General features: G+C 42.6%; 1 protein-coding gene across 7 annotated transcripts in view; it reads right to left on the bottom strand.

Annotated features, from left to right (window-relative positions):
* Nucleotides 1–15692, bottom strand: part of ATP11C (ATPase phospholipid transporting 11C) — a 182934-nt gene that overhangs the window by 21146 nt on the left and 146096 nt on the right. For all 7 annotated transcript variants that reach the window (XR_006382530.1, XM_044235658.1, XM_044235657.1 and 4 more), the window contains exons 23-24: nt 11283–11342; nt 1753–1880 (exon numbers count right to left, since the gene is read on the bottom strand). Coding sequence is in view for 6 of the 7 variants with exons in the window: in XM_044235658.1 (XP_044091593.1) it covers nt 1753–1880; nt 11283–11342 (188 nt within the window). In the remaining variant the exon portion in view is untranslated. The remainder of the gene's footprint in view (nt 1–1752; nt 1881–11282; nt 11343–15692) is intronic.

Genomic DNA, 15692 nt, shown 5'->3' with positions numbered 1-15692 from the left:
GGAAGGAATTTGAAATTCAGGGAAATTCAGGGAACAAATTCAGCACAATGCCACGTGCTGTTTGCCCTAGAAAAACTGCAGAAGGAAAGAGGTGCCTGCTTTTCAGAAGCAAGCACTCCCCCACATGGTAAGGTACCAGCTTGAGACAGCTGGGAGCCATAGGGAAAGCACCTTCTTGAAGATTCTTTTTTTCTCTTTTTAAAAGATTTTATTTATTTATTTAACAGAGGGAGAGAGAGATCACAAGCAGGCAGAGAGAGAGGGGAAGCAGGCTCCCTGCCGAGCAGAGAGCCTGATGTGGGGGTCGATCCCAGGACCCTGAGATCATGACCTGAGCTGAAGGCAGAGGCTTTTTAACCCACTGAGCCACCCAGGCGCCCCTTCCCAAAGATTCTTGCAGTGAGAGCCCAGCAGCCACAGGCCCGTAAGGCTTTTGCGAGTCACTGAATTTGGGCCGAGGCAGGCGTGGATTCTGTCTTTCTAGACTGTCTCTGGGAGCTACTTTCCACCCGTGGAAAGAAGGGCAGGGGGTCATGGTATGTCGGGAGATAGGCGAGGCTTCCTAGCTGCACTCAAACGAATGACAAAGCTGTTGGAAACTCAAGAGTATGAGAGTCTCCACAAAGGAGAACATGAGAGAAAAGGAAGACTTGGGTACAGTCACCCCGCCACACAGGCCTGTGCGCCTCCCTAAGATGGGAAGTGGCAGGAAGTGGCAGGTGTATGGGAGCAGAGGAGCCTATGCTTCTGGGGCGGCTGAAGTCTCTGAGCACTTGGGTGGCTCCGTTGATTATGCAACGAACTTTTGGTTTGGGCTCAAGTCGTGATCTTGGGGTCATGAGATCGAGCCCCAAATTGGGCTCCATGCTGAGTCTGCTTCGGATCCTCTCCCTCCGCCCCTGCCCTCACTCGTGTGCACATACTCTCTAAAATAAATAAAAATCTTAAAAAAAGAGAAAAGTCTAAAATCCTAAGAGACTCTTAATCTCACAAAACAAACAGGGCTGCGGGGGGGAGGAGGGTAGAGAGAGGGTGGTTGGGTTATGGACACTGGGGAGGGGATGTGCTATGGTGAGTGCTGTGAAGTGTGTAAACCTGGCGAGTCACAGACCTGTACCCCTGGGGCTAATAATACATTATATGTTAATAAAAAATTTAAAAAAAATAAAAATTTTAAAAACAACAAAAAAAAGAGAAAGTCTAACATAGTATCAGTTCAACCCATTATAGGCAGGAATCAACACAATAAATCTTTGTGTGTGGCTTTTTTTTGGGGGGGGGTAGTTATAACAGTGTGTCTTCCAGGCACCTGGGTGGCTCAGATGGTTTAGTTTCTGCCTTCAGCTCAGGTCATGGTATTGGGGTCCTGGGATCAAGTCCCACATCGGGGCTCCCTGCTCAGCAGGGAGCCTGCATCTCCCTCTGCCTCTCTCTGTCTCTCATGAATAAATAAGTAAGACCTTTAAAAAATAGTGTATCTTCCTATGAGACTTGAGAACTCTATGCCAATGTAGATTCTCATTTTAGGAATTAGTGACTTTGAACTAGAAGGTTCACACGCATTCATGGACAGGTCCTACATCTAGGACATACACCATTTTCCTATTGAATGGTATGGTTTAAGTAGCTAAAAATTCAGAACAGAACCATGTAATCAAATCAGGTGGCAACTGTGTCCTTCCTACCCATGAACGAAATGAAACCCAGGATTTGGAAAGTCTGAAATGGTTTTTAACCACATGTGCTACTTACATATACAATCGGGGATCTGAGGTCAGAGTGTCAATGTTGATGTGCTGTTCCAGTAAACTGTAGGCCAGGATGGGCAACGATGTAAAGCAGATGTTGTACATTGTAAGGTAAGCGGCATCATACAGTGGCTGAAAAGACAAACAACAGAAGAACAAATTTTTGTGTTTGGAAAAATCACAAGCTGAAACAAGACCGTTCCCTTTCACATTTGTTGTCATAGCAAAAGAAGTCTAGAAATGAGGTCACTCTCACTGGTAACTACAGAAATTAACATATTGTGATGTATTGTATCAATATGGCCTCCCTTTCCAAAGAATTTTATTCAGAATGTACACACGTTATTTCTAACAAATACTAACGGATTTTCAAAAGACTTTTCGATGAACAAAGACCAATTAAATATAAGCCTGGAACCCTCCAGGAACACTACACGTAGGCAGTGGCTTGTCTGTGTCATAGTGGCTTTGTTGTTAATATCTTACATAGTTTTAAGTATCACTATCACCTTCTCGAGGTTCTATTCATGATCTTGAATGTGGCCGTTTACTAAGGATTAAATAAATGTCTTTGCACAAACAAAGCTAAAACTATGTACCCAGGCATGACTTCCTTAGGCTCCTGCCCAAACTTTCCACCTTCCTGCTGTCCCACAGGCATCCGCAATCAAAATGTCTAAAACCAAACTCGTTAACTTTCCCCTAAATCTGCTGTATCCCATGTTCTCTACCTCAGTGAAGAACCCCCACACCGTTGCAACCCCAGTATCTATTTTGGTGCCTGGAACCACCTGGGTGCTCAGGAAATATTTTGAAATTAGTGATTCTCCCACCTCACTAGCCGTTTCTTCTTAGTCTCTTATTCTGCCCGAGCGCTCTGTTGCAACGTTCCAGCACTCGGTGTTTGAAACTTCATAGTCACCCCCAAGGTCATCTCACCAGCGCCATGTTTTAATTCCATCCATTCACTGAACATTCCCCCCCCCAAGCATTTATCTCTGGTCCAGACCTGTCCCCACGTATCCAGTTCCCCACTTGTTAATGTTTTAGAAATACAAACCTACATCCAGAACTGAACTCCTGACCCACCCTTCGCTCAAACCAGCGCCTCTTGAAGTGTTCCTCAGCTCAGGAAAGGGCAACTAAATCTTGGTGATCAAGCGGAACCAAAATCTTGGATTCATCCTCGACTCTTCTCTCTTTCACACCTGCACCCAGGCCGTTAAGAAGTGGTTACTGGCTCCACCTTCAAATACATCCAGAACCAGATCACTTCTCAGACCAGATCACTTCTCAGCACCTCCAGTCACCACCCTGCAAACTTCCTAAATGGCTCCTTCCTTCTCCCCTTGATCTACAGTCCACACAATGGCCTCAGTAGTTCTGTCAGAAAGTGAAATCAAGTCACTGTTTTGTTCAGACTTTGCAGTGGATTCCTTTATCTCTGAAAGTTAAAAGAAAAAAACATTCCTACAAAGGAGTGGCTCTCCAGTTCCACCCCATCTGGCTTCTTCGGTCTGGCCTAATCTCTTAGATCTCTCCTGGTCCTTGCTCACTGCACTCCAGCAGCAATGCCTTCCTCACTGGACCTCCAACATGTCAGGTGCACTCCTGATTTAGGACTTCCTTTTTTTTTTTTTTAGTATTTTATTTATTTATTTGACAGAGAGAGAGAGAGAGAGAGAGAGAGAGAGAGAGAGAGATATCACGAGTAGGCAGAGAAGCAGGCAGAACAGAGAGAGGGAAGCAGGCTCCCTGCGGAGAAGAGAGCCCGATACGGGGATTGATCCCAGGACCTTGAGATCATGACCTGAGCCGAAGGCAGAGACTTTAACCCACTGAGCCACCCAGGCGCCCCTAGGACTTCCTTTACACTGGCTGTTGGCCCTGCTTGGAGCACTTGCATTAGACAGCCTCATGGATTACTCCCTCACTCACAAACATCAGCTCAAATGTCACCTTCTCAGAGAGACCAACCTTAATTTAACTTGTCACTCACTCCCTTCCTCATGGACACATTTCCCGTTATCTTTTTTATTTTCCTATAGTACTAATCACCTTTTATTTTATATAAACATTTTATTTATTTGAGAGAGAAAATGAGTGCACGTGCATGAGTTGGGGGTGGGGAAAGGGAGAAGCAGACACCCCGCTGAGCAGGGAGCCCAATAGGGAGCTCGATCCCAGGACCTGGAGATCATGACCTGAGCTGAAGGCAGATGCTTAACCTACTGAGCCACCCAGGCATCCCTAATCACCTTTTATCTTACGTTATACATTTATTATTTTTACTGTCTCTCTTCACACTACATTTCAAGCTCTAAGCGGGCAGGGATTTTTACTTATTTTATGGACAGGCATAGCCTGAGAAAAAGCAAGGCAGCCCCTGACATCTAGAAGCTGTCCTGGGCACTCACAAGCTAGGCACTGGTGTTCTCCTGTCGAACACAAACATTTTCATTGAACATCATCATCAAACAAGGCTATTCTGTCACATGACAGATCAAGATGAAAACATGATCCCTCCATAATCACGCTGAACACAGAATAGGAATATTGTCGAAATCTCATTAACCAATATTCCTATTCTGGCAATTAGGGGTGACTGCTGTTTCTTGACAAATGACAGTGGTAGCCTCCTAGTTTTCAAGCCTCCTGGTAAGACACACTGAAATGCTTAGTCATAAAATCACCCCCTCACTTACTGACAGCAAACTAGAGCAAGCCCCATCATCTTAAACTTTTTCCCAAATGACCTAATTCAAGCCCAAATCTTTTTTTTTTAAGGATTTTATTTTTAAGTAATCTCTATACTCAACACGGGGTCTGAACTCACAACCTCGAGATTAAGAGTTGCATACTCTACTGATGTACCAGTTAGGTGTTCCAAGCCCAGATCCAAGGTTTCTCCAATACTCTCTTCCCGAGAGCCTCCACTGTTCCTGTTAGTTTCATTAATCTGTTCTGGTTTTTTATTTGTTTGCTTGTTTGTTTCTGTATCATTTATTTCTGGTATAACTTTTATTATTTCCCTTCTTTTGCCATCTTCAGGCTTTATTTGCTGTTCCTTTTCCAACTCCTTTAGGTATACAATTAGGTTGCGTATTTGAGACTTTCCTTGCTTCTTGAGGTGGGCCTGTATGGTAATATACTTCCCTGTTAATGATGGCCTTTGCTGCATCCCAAAGGTTTTGCTTCCCTGTATTTTTTTTAAATTTCTTTTTAAATTTCCTGGTTGACCCATTCATTCTTTAATGGGTGTTCTTTAACCTCCATGTATTTGTGGTCCTTCCAAATATTTTCTTGCGATTGACTTCAAGTTTCATAGCATCGTGGTCTGAAAATATGCATGGTATGATCTCAATCTTTTTGTACTTTCTGAGGCCTGTTTTGTGACCCAGTATGTGATTTATTCTGGAGAATGTTCCATGTGCGCTGGAAAAGGCTGTGTATTCTGTTGCTTTAGGATAAAATGTTCTGCATATCTGTTAAGCCCACCTGGTCGAGAATGCCATTCAAAGCCATTGCTTCCTTGTTGATCTTCTGCTTAGCTGATCTGTCCATTGCTCTGAGTTGGGTGTTTAAGTCCTCTACTATTATTACTGGCAGTGAGTTTCTTTATGTTTGTTATTAATTGATTTATATATCTGGGTGTTCCCAAGTTGGGGGCATATTTATAATTGCTATATCTTCTTGATGGATAGACCCTTTAATTCTGATATAATGCCCTTTTCCATCTCTTGTTACAGTCTTTGTTTTCAAATCTAGTTTGTAAAAAAATAAAATAAAATAAAAAAATAAAATCTAGTTTGTCTGGGGCACCTGGGTGGTGCAGTTGGTTAAATGTCTGACTCTTGGTTTCGGCTTGGGTTGTGATCTCAGGGTCGTGAGAATGAGCCCTGTGCTAGGCTCAGTGATCAGCAGAGTGCACTTGGGACTTTCTTTCCTCTGCCCCTCCCCGCCACACTCTCTCATTTGCTAAGATATATAACTAAAATCTTAAAAAAAAACTAGTTTATCTGATATAACTATGGCTACTCTTGCTGTCTTTTGATGTCCATTAGCATGACATCCTCCACTTGCCCCCCCTTTTATTGAGAGAGTATGTGCAAATGGGGGAGGGGGGGTTGGGGCATAAGGAGAGGGAGAATCTTTTTTCTTTTTCTTCTTTTTTTTTTTTTTTTTTTTGAGAAAATCTTAAGCTGGCTCCGTGCCCAGTGCAGAGCTAGACATGGGGCTTAATCTCATGACCCTGAAATCATGACCTGGGCTGAAATCAGGACGCTTAACCAACTGAGGCACCCAGATGCCCCCATCCCTTTGCTTTCAATCTGTGGGTGTCTTTAGATCTAAAATGAGTATCTGGTAGGCAGAACATAGATGGATCTCTTTATCCATTCCGATACCCTGTGTTCTGATTGTATCATTTAGTCCATTTACCTTCAAAGAGATCAGTTCAGTGCCATTGTGTTAGCTGTGGAGGTGGTGCTTCTGGTGATGTTCTCTGCTCCTTTCTAGTCTTTGATGATTTTGGTCTTTTATTTTTTTCCTCCACTCAATGAATCACCCTTAAAATTTCTTACAAGACTGATTTAGTGGTCACAAACTCCTTTAGTTTTTGTATGTCTGGGAAATAATTTCTCTCTCCTTCTATTCTGAATGACAGGCTTGCTGGATAAAGAATTCTTGGCTGCATATTTTTTCCCATTCAGCATGTTGAATATATCCTGCCACTCCTTTCTGGCCTGTCAAGTTTCTGTGAACAGATCTGCTGTGAACCTCATCTGTCTTGCCTTACGGGTGGCCCCCTACCCTCGCTGTTTTCAGGATTCTTTCCTTGTCTGTTTTGTGAATTTGATTACATGTCCTGGTGATGGTCAGCTTTTGTTGAATTTAATGGGAGTTCTCTGTGCATCGTGGATTTTGATGCCTGTGTCCTTCCCCAAATTAGGGAAGTTTTCAGCTATAATTTACTTGAATAAACCTCCTACCCCTTTTTCTCTCTCTTCATCTTCTGGGATTCCTATGATATGAATATTATGTTTTAATAAATCACTTAGTTCCTAAGCCCATCTTTGTGGTTCATTACCTTTCTTTCCCTCTTCTTTTCAGCTTCATTAATTTTTAATAATTTTATATTCTTTATCGCTGATTTGCTCCTCTGCTTCATCCATCCTCATTTTTATGGCCTCCACTTGGGACTGCATCTCAGTTATAGCATTTTAAAATTTCAGCCTGACTAGATTTTAGTCCTTTTGTCTCCACAGTAAGGGATTCTCTAGTTTCTTCTATGCTGTTTTTAAAGCCCAGCTAGTATATTATAATCGTTTCTTAAGATTCTAGTTCAGACAGCTTATTTTTATCTGTCTTGATTAAATCCCTAGCCCTTCGTTCCACTTTCTGTTCTTTCTTTTGGGGTAAATTTCTCCATCTCATCATTTTGTCCAGAAAAGAAGAAAACAAAAAACAACAACAAAAAGGAAAACCCCCCGAAACCAAAAATACCCCCCACCCAAAACCTAAAGCCTGGGTGTGTTTTGGTCTGCTGGGTTAAAAGAACCTAGATCCCAAAATTAAATAAATAAATAATTAAAGTAAACAAATACAAAAACATAAAGTATATATAAACACAAATTTTAAATTAATCAAGAGTTTTACAAAATGAATTGAAAAAAAAAACGACAATAAATGAAAAAATAAAAAAGTAATAAAAGTAAAAAGCAAGCTAGATCCCATTTTCCCCTAGAACTGAAGCTTGCAGCACTCTAGGACCAGTAAACTTGGTGTGAGCACATTGTTTGCACTGGTCTTCTGGGGGAGCAGTCTATCGGGATGATTTTCTCAGGTGGACTTGTCCTAGCGGCAATGCACCTCTGGGGCTCAGGGAGGGTGGGGCTTGATGTAAGCAGCTCCAGAGTCCACTAGGTGGTGCTGTTTTGCCCCCCAAAGGCTATCAGCACTGATGGGCGGGATGAATATGGTGGTGCCCCACTCTCTAACTCCAGCGCTGCTGGAAGTGCCCCCCCCCCAGTGAGCCCTCAGAGAAGAGCAGTCAATCACTCCTGTGTCCCTGAATTCCATCAGAACCCTGCGTTCAACTGGTCTGCGTCCGAGCTTTTTAATCTTTAATCTCAGCTACATGACTGCGTTTCAAAACTCCGAAGTTTAAGGACTACCACAGCGCAGACAAGCACTGTTCTGGGGGAGGATCTTGCCACACTTTTGCTGGTTTGCCAGCCCCTGCCAGGAGAGTGGTCATGACCATGCAGGGGTTCGTAGTTTATGGCAAAACAGAGCAGAAAGCCGGCACCAAGACTCACTGTTCTCAACTGTCTTCCATGTTCCTTTTTCTTTCTTTTTTTTTTTTTTACATTTTATTTATTTGACAGAGAGAGACTCAGTGAGAGAAGGAACACAAGCAGGGGGGAGTGGGAGAGAGAAAAGCAGATTTCCTGCTGAGCGGGGAGCCTGACATGGGGCTTGATCCCAGCACCCTGGGATCATGACCTGAGCCAGAAGACAGATGCCTAATGACTGAGCCCCCCAGGTGCCCCATGTTCCTATGCCTGGGAACAGTGTCACCTGTTCTCGTTACCCAGGACATCCTCAGACCACAGTGTCACTTCTAGGATTCAACCCTGCTTTGCCACCTGAGCACCTTTAACCTGGGCACATCCCCCACTGTAGCAGACTTCTAAAAGTTCCGATTTTTGCACTCCTTTGCTCATGATAATCTGCGGCAGCGTCCGTAAACAGGCTCTCTCTCCCCACCACTGTAACCACAGCGCTGTCTCCCCCAATTCAACTCTCTGCATTTCCTACCTTCCAAAAGTCGGTTGCTCTGAAGACTTGCAGTTTCTGTTCTGTTAGACCTCTGATTGATTTCCTAGGTGTTCAGAATGATTTGATAACTACGTAGCTGTGTTCAAGAGACAAGACATGCTTCGGTCCCCCTACTCCTCCATCAGCCTAACTCCTCCACAAAGATTAAAACTCAGCAAAAATTATCTACAATTGAAAAGAGGCCCCAAATAGGTGTTTTGTTCTTTTTACTTTTCAAGGGAGACGGTTTGTTGGCACACAATACCGTATTTTCATTGGAAACTACTCCACTTTCACTAACGAGAAGATTGAAAACAACAAACGCAAAGATTGCCTGGTGAGTAATTTAGTCTTGAATTTCAGTCAAACAAAAGAAGGATCAATCTATTTTTGTTCCGCTATGGTACTTCGATGTTACATGAGAGATAATTGTAATTCTTAGACGCATAATTAGGAGACAGAATGTCCTCAAAATAAACAACAGGTTTAGTTGATAATAGTTTCTTATTAAACCTGCTACAAATGTTTTCTTCTCACATGGAAAAAGACCAATACTATCCTAGCTTTTCTAAAGAAAGAGTTGCTTTTTGCTTAAACAATCTGAATTCTGGTTCCATTTCTACATTCTCTATAGCTTGCCCTCCAGTTTCCAGGGTTGGAGAGAACACGTGATATGGACTTGAGCTGAAAAAGGCTGACTACCTTATGTACTCTAAACATATTTGCAATAATGGTCGCTACATTTAGCACTAGCACAAGGCCAAAGTAAAAAATAATGATATTGTACATCAAGCCACCACCTCAGAGAGACCTTCTTTTTACCTGATATACTTTCTCTCTAAGATGTCTGACATCTTCCTCTCTCCTTTGCTTTAGATCTCTGCTCAAAGTCAGAGAGAACTTTCCAGATTCTCTAAAATAGCAGACTTCTTCATTCATACTCTACCAGTTGATAATCGTTCACTTCTTCCTTCAGAGCTTGTATCAGTAGCTGACGTTCGTATGATTGCTCTCAGTCCCCCAACACTATATGGCAAGCTCCGTGGGCTAAGGCTTTGTTTTGATCACGGTTTTACCCCCGGCACTTAGCCTGGCATACAGTAGGCACTCAAGAGATAGTCATTAAATGAATGAGCCCACCATCTGAGCAACTGAGGAAGCCAAAGACCAACTCCTATGGAAACCTCAACAGCTCAACCTCAACCTCAACAGCTAAGGTAACCTAAGGTAACCTAAGCAGACCCCAGACAGACTAGGGTCTGAGTCTCAGCTGGCTTTAGAAGGAGTTAAGTCCTTTCTTCATATAACTTATAGACACATTCCTTTCAAATTAAAAACATTTTAACCAGATTAAACCAACTTCCCTTTAGCACTTTGCTACAAAATTTGAAATGTCTTATTTTTAAGATTTTATTTATTTGACACACAGAGAGAGAAACAGAGAAAGAGAGAGAGAAAAAGTATAAGCAGGGGTAGCAGGAGAGGGAGAAGCAGACTTCCCACTGAGCAGGGAGCCTGATATGGGGCTCGGTCCCAGGACCCCGGGATCATGACCTGAGACAAGGGCAGATGCTTCACCGACTGAGCCACCCAGGCGCCCCTGAAATGACTTTTAACACTTGTACTCGCGTCCACGGAAGTGAGGAATTTGAAGCATTTGACCAGCAGTAATCTGAATGTTCACACAAAGCAGATTCGACAGAATTCAGAAAACTCTCTGCATCTGAGACTGTTAGTTTTGCATTCAAGAAGGCTAACGGCACTTCCTACAGCTGGTGGATGATTCACCCGTAATGCAACCTGCGGAAGTGGCACGGCACTGTCGTAAGAGAGAGCACAGCCAGAGGAGGAGGCAAGTTCTAGGGAAAGAGAGCACTCACTTCCCATTCAGAAGAACACACGGTCTTAAAAAAAACCACCAAGAAGTGAGGGGGGAAAAAAATCGCTTCCTCGCAGCTCGCAGGAGGAATGAAGCATGCCTTGAAATTTAGAAACTCGGTCTTTAATATCTGAGCTGATGTTACCAATAGCTCAGCAGGGCCCAATCACTGAACTGCTCACAGATTAACTACAAAATTTCTCCATCACTGAGCATTCCCGCTCCTGTATTGGGCTGTACTTCCACTAGAAGCTACACAAGGTCCACTTTAGTTGTTAAAGCTATAAATGTGCATGTCCGTCCCACCACTTGTGTATCAAAATAACACATAGCCTGTTCTTTATGTAATAAACCATAAAACCATAAAAGACAAGAAATGCAGAGTTGCTCAAATAATTCGAGAATCTATCCAGGGATCAGACCTTCCCAGCCTGTTGAGAAAGCAACATTTTTCTAGAAAATCAACCTGAGAAACTGCAAAGGTATGATTTTATTCGATGAAATATTAAAATACACCATATTAGGATTAATGGAAAACATGGTTTACACTGATTAAAAGAAATACTCTGAAGGTTATCTCAACTCCAACAGGAGGTACCAAATAGCTTTCAAGAAGAAAGTAATAATAAGAACATCACCCAAGCAGAGACATAAACATTTGCTACTGTCAAAAACCAGGGCAAGAGGATCAACGGTTGAACCAAAAAATTAAAAAAAAAAAATCCTTTTACTTTGAACATATTTCTCTCATCTCTACAATCCAATGCATTAAAAAGGTAATTTATTAATAGCCAATGTAAAGTAAATTATAACAAATAATTAGGGAAACAAACCTGTTGTGAGAATCCACAGAAGAACTGGTACAAAAACTGTGGCAAAATGAAACAAAGGTTCTGGAAAAAAATGTAAAGAAGGGTTAATGTTTTCACTTGAACTTTGTTAACTAACACAGGATATCGTACTCCAAATAGTCTACAGTCAATCCCAGGTCTTTTAATATCGTAACACAATAAATCTCTATTAGAGTTGCAAGCAAACAACTCAAAGACAAATGATTAATTCATATTAATATCAACTTCTGCCTTACCAAGCAGAAAGAGGATCTCACTTAATGAGAACCTCTTGCCATTCTTTTTTTTTTTTTTTTTTGCCATTCTTTCTTGAGGGAAGAGAGAGCTCATACAAATACAAACATTTAGGTATTATCCCTTAAATGCCAATTTGATTTGCAAAATCAACACAAGGTAGACTGACATAAAGCTCTAAGTGTACAAGTAAAGTCAGTTAGTGCCAATGAACAGCCAGGATACGGCTACGGTGTCTGCAGACTCTAACAGTATCAACTAATGCTTTACTGTCTTTATTACTGCATCATCAAATAATTGGCATATTATTATTGATCACCTAATTATATGCAAAGATGGTATTGTGGGTAATAAAAAAAGGGAGAACAGAACAAAGCTTCTTACTCCGAAGAGACTTATTTAATTGGGAGAATACTAAAAACAAACAGGAAAAAAATAAAAGCTGAGAATTCATAAGACAGTAAAAGCCACTAGGTAGGACTATAAATACTGAAATTATGGGGCGCTTGGGTGGCTCAGTTGTTAAGCAGCTGCCTTCAGCTTGGGTAGTGATCCTGCGGTCCTGGGATCGAGACCAGCATCAGGCTCTCTGCCCAGTGGGAAGCCTGTTTCTCCCTCTCCCACTCCCCCTGCTTATGTTCCCTCTCTCACTGTCTCTCTGTCAAATAAATAAATAAATCTTAAAAAAAAATTAACATCTTTAGGCAAAATCCCAAGAACCAGTCTTTTCAAACGCGTGCCATCCGTCAGGGTAGGATGGGTCCTTACTTGAGTGCTGCTGTCACTTGTTCATGATGTCTCTGGATTTGTCTCTGGGTAGCACTTCAAGAGCCCATTTTTGGGCTGTATCAGTAAACTAGTCTCTTTCCTTCTGTCACACATTCTCACTTAGCTAATTTACCAGGCTAGGAGACTTGAAGCTGTTTTTAAAAATCCAATGCATCCTTGAAGGATGAAATCTGCCATAGCCGACGATATTTAAGTGAATATACTATAGGCTCTGGGGGAATGTTCCTAAAGGAAAGGGCTACACATGTACTGAATTAAGTCCTACAGCATCGGTGTGCCAGAGCTCCCAAGGTCATCTCTTGAAAGGGTGACATGTGTACGCATCAATTTGGGGAGAATGCAGGACCATATTGAAAAAGTGTTCAGACTTTGGATGAGGCAGTATTCAGTGGGGATTATGGGGGTGCTTTGTGGGAAGGGGAGGTCTGACTCTGCCATGAGAATGTAAGTCCCCTGACAACAGAGGTTTTGCCTGTCTTACTCCACTATGAATCTTTAGGTCTTACAATGGTGCTTGACACATGGTAACACATTCGAACTTGTCTGTTGACTAAATAAATGAAGAAATTAGAACTTGAACAAGGTGTTAAAGACGGATAGGATATGCTGAGAGCAGGAACCAAGGCAAAGTGCATGTATTTTAAACATGTAAGGCAGGACAAGGTCAGAACACGGGGTGCCTTAAAAGACAGACTAATCCTCAGACAATGGAGAGTGAAGTTTCTAGAGGACAGGTTAAAGAGTGGCAGCTTCCTAAGGTTGACTTGGCCAAATTATGCAAGGTGCATGAATGGAGAAACAGAAGACAGGAAAACCCACCACTGAAGCGCTTCAGGAGTGTGTGACTAGTAATTGTTATCTGAAGAAGCAATGGCAAGGTCAGAGGAAGGAAGAGGGTTCGAAGTATTAGAAACCACCTTGGGATAAAAGGCGGCAGTGGAAAAGCAATACTGACTGCTAAGTCAGTAACTAAGATGATAATGGGCACAGAGATCCTATGAAGACAGAGGGCATCACCTACACAAATAATCTCCTACACTGCGAACAGGGATATGTTAATCACTGGCCACTGGTAAACAGCCATTTTAATGCCTGTTTTGTTTTCGTTAACAGAGCATCCCTTCCATCTGGTGGTAGGTGCGTGAATTGCAGGCCACAATCTTGAGGCACACCAGACGTCAGAAACCAGAGAGCTAGGCAGATACACAGGACAAATCTTCATGGGCTGGCCTGTGGGGGTGGGGGTGGGGTGGGGGGCGGGGGGCGGGTAAGAGAACCAACCACCTGTCTTCAAGTGGGGCTGTTCAATGACTGAGGCCGAGGCCTGACAGACCCTAACTGTGATGTACAAAGAGTCCTGGACTGAGAGTAAATGACCCTATTATGGGAATCCGGCTCTGCCACCTCTGAGCTGAAGAGGGACCCGCAAGTTTCATAAACTGTCTGAGCTCTGCTTTGCACATAGTTTCAATGAAAATAATATTAAGTGCTCATAGGAGATTTGTGAGGACTAAGAAAATAGAGTGCTTTTGTCAACCAGCAAGGTATCTCACACATACTGGGTTAATCATTGTTATCACCATCATTCATGTTTGGCCTGGATACCAGCTGATACTGGATGACGGGGTCTTAGCAGATCTGTAAACCTGGGGTCACACTTAAATATGTACATATTGTTTATTTTTTAAGATTTTTTACTTTAGGGGCACTTGGGTGGCTCAGTAGGTTAAAGCCTCTGCTTCAGCTCAGGTCATGATCCCGGGTCCTGGAATGGAGCCCCGCATCGGGCTCTCTGTTCAGTGGGGAGCCTGCTTCCTTCCCTCTTTCTGCCTGCCTCTCTGCCTACTTGTGATCTCTGTCAAATAAATAAATAAATCTTTTTTTTTTTTAAGTTTTTTTACTTTATTTTTTAAAGCTTTTATTTATTTATTTGACAGAGACACAGCGAGAGAGAGAACGAGAAATGGGCTCCCCGCCCAGCAGGAAGCCTGATGCAGGGCTCAATCCCAGGACGCTGGGATTACGACCTGAGCCGAAGGCAGATGCTTAAAAGACTGAGCCTCCCAAGTGCCCGTAAGATTTTATTTTTAAGTAGTCTCTACACCCCATGTGGGGCTCAAACTCACAATCCCAAGATCAACAGTCACACACTCTACTGACGGTGCCAGCCAGGCAACCCAGCACATTTTTTTAAAAACATTTTTGTAAGTAGGCTCCGGGCTAAACGTAGGGCTCAAACTCACAACCCTGTGTCAGGAGTTGCATGCTGTACTGGTGGAGCAGTCAGGAGCCCCTCGCGGTTATGTGTGTCGTAGGAAACAGAAAGCCAGGAAGACCAGGGACTGATCACAGGAAACTGACACCCGGAAACAGTAGCTGTGCTCTCCCTTCTGTGAAATACACGGCATGAAATCTAACCACCATAAAGGTCTGCATCATTTAACTTGCACACGAACTTGGTAATGTGCCTACAAACTAGAATTTGGTAAGGAAGTTCTTAATTCTTTCCCCCGGTAGACAAAGTCGAGTAGGCAGGCTCAGTCTAACGTGAACTCTAATGCTTGGTGATAAAAGAGAACCAGGGTATTGTTGGGGAGGGGACCTCAATGTCCAATCACAGGGGTTTGGGATCCCACACCATTATCATGCTTTCGGTGAATGATTAACTGGGTGAGAAAACTGTTCACAATATATTATTAGGTGAAAAGGGCAAAGAGCAAAACAGTATGTTTTGGGACTGACTGCTAGTAAGTATGGGACCTTCCTACGGGATGATGGAAATGTTCTGAAACATATAGTGGCAACGGTTGCTCATCATAGCAAATACACTAAAAGACCCATACTGTACACTTTAAGTGTATGATAGTGAGTTTTGTTATGTGAAGTGTATCTCCATATAAAAATTGAAAAAAAGAATTCCAGTAGTGTATAAAAACAACATAGGGGCACCTGGCTGTCTTTGTTGGTGGAACGTGTGACTGATATTGGGGTCGTGAGTTTGGGCCCCAGGCTGGGTGTAGAGATTATTACTTGGGGGAAAAAAACACCAAAGAAAACCCAAAACCCAAAAACACGGTAACACAATTTAATTTATATAGAACATGTCACATAAAAATGTCACCCATTGGTTCTCTCTGTGGATAGGATTATAATTACAGATGACCTCAAAACCTTCATTTTGGAAAAAGAGTTTTTTGCAAGAGGGATTTGAGAAATATCACTGTTGCACAATTTTCCTTTCGATTAGAGCATTAACTCACTAAGCAAGATTCTCAGAGAACCTCATCTTTTTTTTAATAGATTTTATTTATTTGACAGAGAGAGATCACAAGTAGGCAGAGAGGCAGGCAGAGAGAGTGGGGGAAGCAT

Source organism: Neovison vison, chromosome X, assembly GCF_020171115.1.
Source record: "Neovison vison isolate M4711 chromosome X, ASM_NN_V1, whole genome shotgun sequence".
NCBI classification, from domain to species: Eukaryota; Metazoa; Chordata; class Mammalia; order Carnivora; family Mustelidae; genus Neogale; species Neogale vison.
This window is presented reverse-complemented; position numbering and strand designations above follow the sequence as displayed.